We start from the raw sequence: 13633 nt of genomic DNA, 5'->3' as shown, positions 1-13633 counted from the left end.
GTTTAAATTATTCCTGGAATGTTACCATAAGACATTCTGTGAACATACTACCAATGTTCCTATATTTTAAGTTGCGAAATAATACATACGTGTAACAGATACAACATTACTTATAACATACCAGACAAACTAAGTGACACTTTAGGCCTACAGTGCAATAATATGTCAAATTTAAAGAGTTTCCCAAGTTCAATTAATACAAATTATAAACATACAAATATAATAAAAATTATTGTTCGCGAATATTCAATTTGGAATGCGATTTTGTTAATAAAAAAAATACTTATAACTTATGCAAAACCCAAGAGAGGCATTTATATTTATTTCTTTTGCGTTCATTTTCAAATTCGCCGTGCATATATTTTTGTGCATGGCGCTTGAGAGGGCATCACGTGACTAAAAACGACCAACCAACGACCTCGCTTCGGCCATCTTGGCATCTTCATCTTGGCCACCTTCACCTTGCTTTGCCGTGGGTGGATGGTTGTTTGTATTATTTTTGTGCCTTTTAAGAATATTTTTTTAATTCGGATACTTTTATAATAGCTTTAATAGTATTATTAACATAGTGAATAAAATGGTGTCCTGTTTTTAACGCAGTTGGAGTAGCAGAAACAAATGTAGATAAAAAAATCTGCAGGAATAACGTTTCAATTATGACAGAAGCTCCAAACAAATGACTGTGAATGAAAAGCCCTATTAAAAGGTTAGTATGCAAATATGTAAACGAAGGCATGCCCTGTATTTCAGAAAATAAATTAATACTATTAATACCCTAATAATACTATTCATAAAAAATCTTTTAAGTAACTTAGATATAACAAAGTGAATAAAAGGCATAAATCAGAAGAATTCTTATTTTATTTTATAAGTTAATAATTGGTCATATCTAGAGACTGGAAAATATGCACTAAAAAATGTCTAAAATATGCATGCAATATGCATTTTAAAACAAGCTGAATATGCACAATTAACATGCAAATATGCATTTATATATGCACTTATTTTTATATGAATAATTTTATGGTTTACGTTAAATACATAAATAAATAAAAAATAATAAAAATAAATAAATAGGTTTGAATTTAAACCAAATTGTATTATTATTTCTTAATATATTTTTTTAACTTCAGGTTTTGTGACAAATAAAACGGCAAAATATTTTATTTTGACCACAAGATAAATAAGAGTACAATAAAATAAATGTACATATTTTTATTGTTACAATATTGATTCATATTTTCTAAACTAATATTATAAAAAGAGTACAATAAAACAAATTTACATATTTTTATTGTTACAATAAATAATCATATATTGATTCATATTTTCTAAACTAATATTATGTCTTCTATCTGTTAATATTTGTTTATAGGCAGAAAAAGATCTCTCAACGTCACAAGATGTAATTGGGGCATATTTAAACTTTGCTATTAGAGACGGATCCATATTAATATTTTCATCGAAGTTTCCAAAATTGATTATATTATTTATTGAACGCAATAAAGTGAAACCCTCATTTTTGTTTAAAACGTCATCAAGTTTATCTTTAATTTTTACTCCAATTTCCCCATTCAGATTTGTTATTTTCTGTTTAACCGAATCAACAATAGACATACTATTGTGAAGACATAAATTTTGAGCCTCTAATTTTGTAATTGAACTTTCAATGATATCGAAATTCGATTTTATATACAACAATTGATTTTTAATAGACTTTTCTTTAAAAATATTTTGACAGTTATCAATAGCGGTACAAGTCGGATCAAAACTTGAAATAACGCTTTTGATGTCGTCGTAGTGTTCAGATAAAAATATAGCACTTTTAAGCCAAGTTCCCCATCTGGTTAATACTGGTTCTGGTGGTAAAGGAATATCGGGAAGCATCTCCCTATATACCTGTACACGTAGTGGTGCTTTCAGAAATACTTTTTTTACATTATTTATTAAGGTGTTTACATTGGGAAATTCAATTCTAACTTTCTCTGCAACTCTGTTTAGGCCGTGCGCCAAACATGTACAGTGAATTAAATTAGGGAAAAAGATTTTAAGATTGGATGCAGCTTTCATCATATATGAGGCGGCATCACTAAGCATTAATAATATTTTTTCAAATGGTACTTGATCAGGTAAAAAAAAATTTGTTAGGGATTCGTTAACAAATCTAGCTATTGTAGCATAGTTTGTTTTTTCCAAACATTTTACACTAATTAAGTATGAGTTTTTAAAATCGCCAGAGTCGTTAAGAACTCCAACAATTAGATTCGCAATTTGTCGACCCTTTGTATCCGTTGTTTCGTCGACGGAAATCCAAAGATAATCGGCTTTTAACTGATTTTTAATACTCGTCATCACATCTTTGTAACATGCACTGACATATTTTTTCCGAAGAGTTGAAGAACTTGGTATTTGAGCTGGTTTATCTTTAATCTTGCAATAAGTTTTTAAAAAGTTTTGACACGATTTATGTTCTAACTTGTGCAGAGGGATATTGCAGTTCAAAAAAAAATGGCATAAATCCTTTGCAAAGGTTTCTTGCCCAACTGACGTATTCTGAATCTGCAAACTGTTCTGTAGAATCTGCTGGCGAGGTTTATTATCATTTTTTGATAGCTTAGTTTGGTGAAGTGAAGTTTTTATGTGTTGAACTACTTGGAATTTCTTTTGACATGGAATCTGGAATATAATGATAATGATGTTTTAGATGTTTTCGTAAATAGATACCTACATTAAAATGATCAAACTTTTTAAACCTCCCCCAATTTTTTTTTATTTCTCAAAGTGAAATTGAAATCGTCAAACAATAAAGTACAGTCAGTGTACCGTAGTATACAGGGTGGGCCACTCTCAACACCTCGCTCTGTATAAGCCAAACCGTTGCGAACTTTAAAAAACAGTTTTTGAAGAAATGGGACGGTTTGTCATTTTAGAATAGACAGACACATAGATGTGCAAAGAAGTTTGATAAGTTTAAAAATCTATTGAAGTGGAGAACTTACCTTTTTATCACAAATGGTGCAAAACATACTTTCACTGTCGATAACTTTTAGATGATTGTTACTTCCAATCCAACTTCTGAGAAGACTTGATTTTTCCCTTGCTACTTTAGGCATTTTCACAATAATAATAAAATGATTTTTTTACACAGTATAGTCAATAACTTGCAATCACAAAAGTTGAATAATCGGCGATTGATTTAAGACTAACCATTCATAAAATAAAATAATCTATCCTACCCTTAAAACAGTGTTGCCAACTCGACCAATATAGTATTTGCCAAACCTCACAAGAATGATGGAATGATCAGTTCAACAGTAGGTATTCCATTATCAACTAATAAAAAATCCCTATAGCAAGCATAACCCAGTACAGATAAATTATTTGTTTTAAAAAATGCTGAAACATGATCCTGTAGTTAATAGTAATCTCATGGTCCACAGACATAAGTACTAATATAAACATTATTGAAGGCGAAGGGATTTGCTGATGTAGGTGTGTATGTGTGAATGGTTAAACATTTTTTGTTAGGAATCAGATTTGACTCACTGATATCAGTTTCAAGTTCCTGTGAGAGAGTTCCTAAGTTGTTTTAGTAATTGTAAGGCCAACATAAAAATTTGTTCTGAATTAGAAGATTTTCGATTTTTACTAAATAATTTTTATATTATTTAATATGCTAGAAAATATGCTATATGCTAAACAAGAAATAAATAAGCTAAACAACACAAAAATATGCCAAATCTAGCATAAAATAAGCTAAATTGGCAACGCTGCCTTAAAATTTCATTTTGGTTGGTTTTCCCAGAATAATTCATAGTTGGCCGACACCAGCAGAAAGTACAGGTAATATTTGTAATGTTATTCAAAATATAATCGGTATTTACTTAGGTAATTTGTAAATTCTGAGAAGTCTATAAATCTTAAATATCCGGATAATGATACCTGCAGCTATAAATAACGCCCATTATGTTTATGGGTACAACAACAAAGGAGCTTAACAGCAAAATATTTACTTTCACATTTTATTTTAATGGATGTTGATGTTACTAATATATACCTTATTTTTAAATGGGGTAGAGTAAATTCCCATCAAAATATGCATTTATATGCTCTTAAATCTCCAAATATGCAAGGCATATGCATTTATGAAAAACATGAGAAATATGCAGCATATATATGCATATGCATTTTGCATATAATCCAGTCTTTAGTCATATCCATTTATTATTTTAATAATAATTGTGAATAAGCCACAAACTTCGCTTATTCCTAACTAAAATAGTAAATAGAGATAATAACAATAGGATTTGTAAAACTAAAGTAATTCTTTTTGCGTTTTTGCTAATGTATGCCTTTATAAATAGGATGGTAGACCACACACTATAATATGCAGTACCAACTAATGAATACACAGAATATTATAGTCGATTTGCTAAACTCAGTCTCAGTACTACTGAGTCTCAGACACAACTGGCTAGTGATTTTAGTAAATAATTTTGCCAATTTGGTAAAATTGGCCAAAAACAAAAAAAATTACCTACTAAAATCACTAGCCAGTTGTGTCAGAGTTTGGGGAACCGACTATACTAATAAACAATTTCTAAGCTGTTTTATAATATTTTGTGAGTCCATTAATCATATTTTTTATTTAAAACTAAAATTTGTTAATAATGCTTAGTAATGCATATATTTTGTATTTTTAGCTTTCCAGAAGATCCTGCGAAGAAGACATGAAGTATAGATCAGATTTGTTAATAGAGGAGTATGTTCAAAACACTTTTTAGAAAAAGATATTGACAGAACTTCACTTTCATCTGTTCGTTTAAGAGACTGTGCTGTTCCAATAGCTTATGTCACACAGGTATATGCATTTTTTTTTCTTGGTTTTAACATCTTTTAACGCGAAATACGCAATAGCTTATCGAATTGATGCCATGTTATTTTTCTTTATTAAGGTCTTTGTTTATTATTGTGTATGTGTATTAACAACAGAAACATTTTTGGTTATTCTTTATTTTATTTTATATTTTGTCATCAAGTGTTCAGTCAATGTATGTAGTTTTCTTATGTACACCTTTATGGGTTTATACCTGGTGGATGTATATTTCAATAAATAAATAAATAAATAACCTAATTAATAATACAGTCTGTACAATATAGATACTGTTGTAATTCATTATCTACATCGGAGATCTAAGTTGACATTGTTGCCCAACTGCAAAAAATTTTTGAATTCATTTTAAGTCAAATATATCACATAATTATTGCGAAGTAGATTATACAACAAAACAGATTAATATTCAATGTAAATAAATAAAAACATCAGAAATAGAAAACAAGAATTAAGGTATAATCTTATGTTACAGTTATTAAGGTACCAAGGGTATTATAAGGATAATAACGCTTGAGGTCAATGGTGTTTTTAACAAGGGCCTGAGGGATATACGTTGACCGAAAGCGTTATTATTATAATACCTGTGGTGCCTTCAACGTTTAATGTCTGACTAAATTATTCTTTATATGCGAAAAATTTGAATGAATTTTGAATTGATTAGTTTTTAAATAAGTACATTTACCAGTAACAATAGTAACATAATTGTGGTAACCATAGTTTTACTTAGGTTGATATTTGTCAACTTGACAGTATCTAAGTCGTTATTTAAATTTAATGCCCAAGGGCGTTATATCGTACTTAACAGACTTCGAAATGTCATTATTTGTCAAATAATGTACCAGTAGGACATTAAAGTAAATAATAAAAACAATAAATATAATGAATACTAAATACTTATTTGTTTGTGAAAAATCTATTTCTTTGTGGCTTTTTTGTAATTAACTATTCTAATGAGGAAATAAGCCACAATTTACTTGAAAAAATAATTTTATTAAGGTTTCTACTTCCACGTCGGATGTCGTTGTCAAAATACAAAATGTTCATTATTATTATTTTATTTATTAAATATTATTTATTATTTATTTAAATATTATTTAATATTTATTTTTTTATTATTATTATTTATGCTTATTATTACCTGTAAATAATATTTCTTCTGATTGTTAATTGTAAAGGATAGAAAAATTACCTTTTATTTTATTTTCTTTTAGAATCAGCTGAGAGAAGTGGTCTACAAAAAACCAGAAAGGAAACGGAATATGTGGCTACGAAAAGCAAAAGAAAGGTTTACAAAGCAAATGTGACACATTTTTTTATAATATTTAGGAATGTCAGTAAATTACATTAAAAAATGTATGTAAAGATTTTTTGCAATAAAAATGTTTATATTTATCAAGGATGTATTATTTGGTATGGCCACATATCGTCAGTGATGTGACAATACCTCCTATCTGTTTTTTTCAAGAGATTTGTAAGATAGACTAAAAACTTGTTTCGGCCACCTCCTGTTTTCATATATTTTTTGACTTGTTTTGCAGTAAATTCAACTATCTATTTACTACAAAAAAGTCAGAATACGTACGAAAACAGAAAGTGACCTTAAAAAATGATTTTCGTCTCCTGCAAACCTCATGAAAAAACATATAGGAGGTATTGTCACATTACTGACGATATATTTCAGTGAATGTCTAAAAAATATACTGTGAATGTTCAAAGAACGTTCGTAGACATTCATGGAATGTTCTAACAAGACATTCAGTCTAAAAATATACTGTGAATGTCCAAAGAACATTCATGGAATGTTCCAACAAGACATTCAGTCTAAAAAATAGACTGTGAATGTCCAAAGAACATTCGTAGACATTCATGGAATGTTCCAACAGAACATTCTAAGAATATTTAAAATGCTGACACAGCACTTTCCTGGGACTTTCCAGGGACATTCGTGTGCATTTGGGGACATTCCAGGAATGTTTTCAATGTCCTGTGTGTACATTCTAGGAACATTCATGGAATGTTTTGTGTTATTAGGGTGGTGAATGGCTAATTTTGGTCTTAGATTATGTTTTTGATGGTGCTGAAAACGAAAATGAAATTTATTTTAAATTTTAGGTGGGGGAATATTGTCAAAACCGTAATTTTATCATAAAAATAAAAAAAGTGAAATCACGTTTTTTTGCGTTTAACTCGCTACAACTCTGATCGATTTTAATATTTTTGTCTAAGGTTTGTACACTATATGTTGCTTACTTTTTTGAAGACAACGGTATATCTGTTTTAAGATTTTATTCTTATTCTAGTAAAAGTTATGAATTTTTTAAAGTACATGGTGCAGATTCGTGAATTGCAACGTTTAATCGCAAAAGTTAAAAAGCAAAATTGAAAATTTATCTTATTAATCACGTTTATGTTAAAATATAGAGTACAAAGAAGTTTTCTGGAAATATTAGAATAGCCATGATGATTGCCAACCTCCGTCGCGGAGATGGCACGTGAAGAAGAAGAAAGTTTAATCGCAAAAGTTGTGTGACGAAGTTTAAAATTTAGCTTCTTAATCACGTTTATGTTAAAGTAAAGAGTACAAAGAAGTTTTCTGGTAAGTTTTAGATCAAAATGTTTTATAGAAAAAAAAATAGTGCAACTTTTAATGTCGACATTAGAAATCCCCAATATAACGCTTATTTTTCGAGATACTGACCATGGGTGGAGAATGGCTAATTTTGGTCTTAGATTATGTTTTTGACCGTAATGAAAATGAAATTTATTTTAAATTTTAGGTGGGGGAATATTGTCAACATTGCAATTGTACCCTAAAAATAATAAAAAATTAAATCACGTTTTTTCCGTTTAGCTCGGTACAACTCTTATCCGTTTTAATATTTTTTTCTAAAGTTTATACACTATATATATCGCTCACTTTTTTGAAGACAATTCTGCTTTAAGCTTTTAGTCTTATTCTAGTAAAATGAATCTTTTAAACTACAAGGTGCAAATTCGTGAATTGCAAAGTTTAATCGCAAAATTTGACTGACAAAATTTGAAATATAGATTTTAAATCAAATTCAAAAATAAAACATGAGTACAAACAATTTTTATGGAAAGTTTTGGATCAAAATGTTTTATAGAAAACAAATGGTGCAACGTTTAACATCTACGTTATAAATCCCCAAAATAACGCTAATTTTTCGAGATACTGATCATTGGTGGTGAATGGCTAATTTTGGTCTTAATTTATGTTTTTGATGGTGCTGAAAACGAAAATCAAGTTTATTTTGAATTTTAGGTGGGAGAAAATTGTCAAAATCGCAATTTTGTCCTAAAAATAAAAAAAAGTTAAACCACGTTTTTCTTAAAATTAAACGTTGCACCATATTTTTTTTATAACACATCTAGACCTAAAACTTCTTTGAACTCTATGGTTTAATATAAACGTAATCAAATAGATAAATTTTAAATTTTGTCACTTAATTTTTGCGATTTAACTCTGAAATTCACGAATCTGCACCTTTTATTTTTAAAAATTCATAACTTTTATAAAAAAAGACTGAAAGACTACAGTTACTTTCATAGTCTTCACAAAGGTAAGAAATATATGCCGTAGAAATTTTAGACAAAAAATATTAAAATGGAACAGAATTGTAGCGAGTTAAACGTAAAAATTCGTGACTTCACTTTTTTTTCATTTTTAGGTTAAAATTGCCATTTTGACAATGTTCCGTCACATAAAATTCAAAATAAACCTCTTTTTCATTGTCAGCATCATCGAAAACATAAAATAAGACCAAAATTAGTCATTCACCTCCCATGGTCAGTATCTCGAAAAATAAGCGTTATTTTGGGGATGTATAACGTCTATATTAAAAGTTGCGCCATTTTTTTCTATTGAACATTTGTAACTAACTTTCCAGAAAACTTCTTTGTACTCTATATTTTAACATAAACGTGATTAATAAGATAAATTTTGCCTCTTAACTTTTGCGATTAAACGTTGCAATTCACGAATCTGCACCATGTACTTTAAAAAATTCTTAACTTTTACTAGAATAAGAATAAAATCTTAAAACAGTCTTCAATCTTGTCTTCAAAAAAGTAAGCAACATATAGTGTACAAACCTTAGACAAAAATATTAAAATAGATCAGAGTTGTAGACCAATATCTGCAGTGGGATGTACACCTATTGCAGTTATGTAAAAAACTGAACTCTGCATGCTACTCAATAAGAGTGCTTAAAGAGTACTTACATACTTACAGCAGGATACTCTTCTTACTGTTTATTATGCTAACTTTTATTCTCGACTACGTTATAGAATCATGTTCTGGGGAAATGTTCAGAAAAAAGTAGTACGGATTATTCTTGGCATGAAAATCAAGGACTCGTGCAGGGGGAAATTTAAACTACTAAATATACTTACTTTTCCAGCCCTCTACATTTATGAATGTTTAAAGTTTCTTTTTAAGAACCCTTCATTATTTAACCATTACATCCCCAATCATACCCATCACACAAGAGCTCTAAACCTAACTATCCCTAGACACAGGCTTACTCTAACAGAACGGAGTCCACTATATGCCTGTAGCAAATTCCACAACAAATTACCATCAGCATTAAAACATGAGATTCAATTTGGAAGATTTGTGGTGGAATACCTGGAGTATTAGTTGTTTTGTTTTTGTGACATGTAATGCCTAATTTTTAATTTTAATTATGGTAATTGTTCTATGTACTTCAGATTTATACAATCTCTTTTTTTTTACTTTTACTTGATGTTATTTACTCAAATATGTAAAAATTGTATGCAAATAAAAATTATTCTATTTAATTCCATCTTATCAACAAATATCTTATGACCCTTAGAATCCTAAGATCTTCTTCCACATCATCAATATATCTTCTAAGCAGTCACCCTCTACTTCTCCTGGGTTTGAGAATGTCAATCTCTTCATGTAGGTACTCATTATCTGACATCCTAGCAATGAGTCCAGCCCATCTCAGTATCTGCATTATAATAAACTTTCAACTTCCCAATGTCTGGATCTGTGTATAGCTGGTATAAGTTATATCTTCAATGCCATAAATGATTTTCATTTATGGCTCCAAAAATGGTTTGAATTATTTTTCACTTAAAGGTACCAAGTAGGTTTTCATCATTTTGGGGTGAAGACCATGTTCCATTTTAAAATACATAACTTTATTTAAAAAATATGAACAATAAGTTTAATGAAATTCAACTAAATCAATAAATATTATGAAGTGTATCCAAAAGTTTTAAACCAAAACATCCTTTTACATTTATAACTTAAAACATATCATCATGAGTCAATTCTTGCATTAATCTTAGACCTCTTTCTTTTAGGGCCTTAGAAAGTAACTTCTGTTTTTCCTGTTTCAACTCTTGTTCCTTTCTTTGAGCATCTAAAATATCATCCACTGACACTTCAGTCAACGGTAGTTCACCTTCTTTGTCAGCATCCTAAAAATAAAAAAAATTAAATTAAGAGGATCCTATTTTTAAAATATTAAATTATGATTCAATTAATTGTCCAACACTATGGAATGCAATGTTCAAGCTAGGTGTACCAAGAAACTAGCTGTAAATCCTTCGCACCTTGTTGTTTAACCTGGCTGTAGAATGTCATGCGAAAAATTTATCCAAGAATCAAACCAGACATAGATACTTATGGAAGCAAAAATCGTACTGGCCTTTGCTGAGGACTCAGATGCAGTAGTACTATCAACATTACAAGTTAAGGATATTTCCTCAGCTTTGAAGAAGCTGCATTAAATATCGGTCTAAAAATAAATGACGACCAAACCAAATACATGGTCGTTTCAAAACAATAAAGACAGCGAATAAGGCAAAATATTAAATAATCATAACTTCGAAGTGATTAAAGAATTTAAATAGTGAATAAGTATGTAAGGAATCGAAGATGAGTGACCTTTACCTTGGAGTCTTCATTTCATTTGATTTTAATTGTCAGAGATTTTCATTTTAATAATATTTTCAGGAATTTTAATTTACTTAAATTATAATCATTTGTTTAACATATTTATTAATTATTTAGATAATACTTAGTTTAGTATTTGTGTTATGGTTAGGATACTTTATTTTTGTTATTTGTAAAAATGGGGACATCCCGTAATAAATAAATAAATAAATAACTGGGAGCAACAATAACCAACGACAATAAAATAGAACGAGAAGTTGAAACTCGAATAATGTCGGGAAACATATTTTTTTTCGCAATGCAACATCTAATCTAAGTCAAAGCTTCTCTCATGAGGTGCAAAAATCTAGATATATAAGACCATAACAAATAGAGAAGTAAATTGCTGGTGTAAAATCCTTCTAGTGACATATGGCCCTGGCAGAAATAGTGTGACAATGGAGGCACAGACGAGTTAGAGTCTTTCTTCAGAAAGAAATATCTAGTGGGTTATATAAAGGGCAATGCCAATATACCAAGATGGGCAGGACATGTGAAAGGCAGTAATGAGAATCGCCTCATAAACAATGTGTTTTGAGAAAGATCAGATGGGAGAAGGTCTGTAGGACAACCTAGAAAAAGGTGGAAAGATCCAATCACATGATCTGGAGAAAACGGGAAATAGTGGCAAAGGCCTGACAAACATTGAATGCAATAGTAAATGTGGCAAAGACTAACCAAGAGTTGTAATTGCAAAAACAGATCTTTAACCCCTTAAGTACACTAAACACTAACTAACCGCCTGACAGACGGGTTTAACATTTTAGTGGTAATTTTTGTTTTTGTTAAATATTTTAATGCAAAAAAAATCTCGATGACTTACTGAAAGTATTGATTATCTAAAAAACAGTAATAAATCTACTTTTTCTGTATTTATTAAAATAAAAAACATTATAACAAGAATGGAAGGATTGTTTGTGTACCTTTTTACTCCTGAAAAAAGTGCGATAAAAACTAAACAAATTAAAGATTCTTAATAAAAATTTATAATCGAGTTAAACAAAGAGTAAGAAAAATGAAAATAAAAAGGTTTTTAAAAAATGTTAAAACAAAAAAAACTGACAGGTACTATAGTTAGTACAGTGTAGCAATGGTAGTCAGTGGCAACATTTTCATCACAAATTTATTCCACTTCGCTTATGTCGTCTTCTACCTCATCAAACCATTCCAGAAAAGTTTACTCAGGGTCTTTATTTCCTTATTTGATGTTTTTGACGAACTGGGGCACATTATGTGTAATGATGAACTGGGCACAAACACTAACACCCCGTCTATTAGACGGAAATCACACTTTGAGCCTAAATATCTTTCGAATAACAACCTGTCGCAAATTGCCGAATTCACTACTACTAAAGAACAAAAAAAACTTGAAAAGTCATAAACGGGTGACCTTCAAAATTGTCTAGAAAGGGAAATATCCCACTTTCGACAAGCGATGCCGTCTAAGAGACGGGGTGTTAGTACTTAAGGGTTAATATTTTCATTACGATTTTTCTTTAGATCGTATTGTAAACAAACAGGTATCATTAATAGGAAATAAGATGCCTTACTATCTCACCAAGAAGTACAACATTTTCTCCTCTGACGATAAATACTCCTCTTGGAATGTCTCCATATTCACTTCCTACATGTATTCGTTCAATAGTTTGATGTAAAACTAAATTAGCAAACTGATCTACACTTCTTAAATAGCCTATCAAAGTCCTTCCATCTCGAAGCAATACCATCAGCTTTTCTAGAAACCAAAATATTAATAATTATCTTTACGCATTTGTAGTTAATATTACTGTCCAGTTCATCCAATAAATGTGCTGTTCCTTCTAATTCCGGTTTGTTTAAATTCATATTGTTCCAATATTTTGATAGCACTGATAAAATTAAATTCTAGATGTAAACATACATAACCTAATCTAATAAGAAAAAAAATTGAAAACCTTCTTCTTTCTTTGCTCTTGGCACTGCTCTTAAATAGTTATCTTGCTCTGTGAAAGTCCGTAACAAAACCCCAGAACATTGAAATTTGGCAACAGTGAATAGAGGGCCTACGAAAATATCTGTTTTGATAAAAATGAATAATAATGATAAATATAAAGATGTAAAAAATGTAGCAGTAACTCTGAAATTATGCCATTTAGAACATTTAGGGAACATTCCATGAAAAATGATCAATATTAATTATCAAGATGGCGCCGAACGATGCGCACGTGAAATTACTCCTCTCTGTAAATGATGAGAATTTTAAGGAAAAAGCATTCAAATGTTGCCAGAAAACTACTAACGTTATAGTGTGCATAAAATGTGGAAGTATTTTTCATTTATCTTGTTCATCAAGAAAAAAGCAGAAATGTATAAAGTTATGTGATACTAGAATTGTATGTGAGACATGTGAACAATCTGAAAATCCCAAAGGAAACTCAGTAAGTCATACTCAAGAGGTAAATGCACATATCCTACAGTTGGAAATTGATTTTCTAAAAACAATTTTAAGTGAAAAAGAGGAAAAATATAAAATTTTATTTGATAATAATCAATTGTTAAAAAGAACTAACGAGCTCCTTGAAGAAAAAGTAAAACAAAAAACTAAAGAACCTGAATTCAAGGTAATTAACGTTGACAAAAGAAAAAACTGGACTTCCCCTGGTAAAGATGATAAACAACTACAAAATGTTAATGACCTTACTAATAGTAAACAAACTGAATTAGTAGTGACTAAAATTCCTGCAGACGGAACGCTAGCGCGATCCTCAACA

The 13633-nt window shown here is 29.8% G+C and overlaps 1 protein-coding gene across 1 annotated transcript; it reads right to left on the bottom strand.

Moving 5' to 3' along the window:
• Nucleotides 1–10062: 10062 nt before the first annotated feature.
• Nucleotides 10063–12836, bottom strand: LOC114326917 (U6 snRNA-associated Sm-like protein LSm1). Its single transcript, XM_028275376.2, has 3 exons — nucleotides 12671–12836; nucleotides 12434–12618; nucleotides 10063–10366 (listed from the first exon to the last, which is right to left on the bottom strand). Exons 1-3 carry the CDS (start codon nucleotides 12726–12728, stop codon nucleotides 10193–10195), a joined length of 417 nt encoding a protein of 138 aa, XP_028131177.1. The 5' UTR covers nucleotides 12729–12836; the 3' UTR covers nucleotides 10063–10192.
• Between the last annotated feature and the right edge of the window lie 797 nt (nucleotides 12837–13633).

Source organism: Diabrotica virgifera, chromosome 5 (assembly GCF_917563875.1).
Source record: "Diabrotica virgifera virgifera chromosome 5, PGI_DIABVI_V3a".
NCBI lineage: Eukaryota > Metazoa > Arthropoda > Insecta > Coleoptera > Chrysomelidae > Diabrotica > Diabrotica virgifera.
Note: the sequence above shows the minus strand (reverse complement) of the source record. Positions and strands in the feature narration are given on the sequence as shown.

Excerpts from the sequence above, each read along its gene's own strand:
- LOC114326917 (XM_028275376.2), bottom strand. The coding sequence starts at position 12,728 with ATGAATTTAAACAAACCGGAATTAGAAGGAACAGCACATTTATTGGAT. Across the intron at positions 12,619-12,670 it reads TTTATTGGATGAACTGGACA|AAAAGCTGATGGTATTGCTT; the intron begins GTAATATTAACT and ends TTTGGTTTCTAG. Across the intron at positions 10,367-12,433 it reads TTGTACTTCTTGGTGAGATA|GATGCTGACAAAGAAGGTGA; the intron begins GTAAGGCATCTT and ends TTTTATTTTTAG.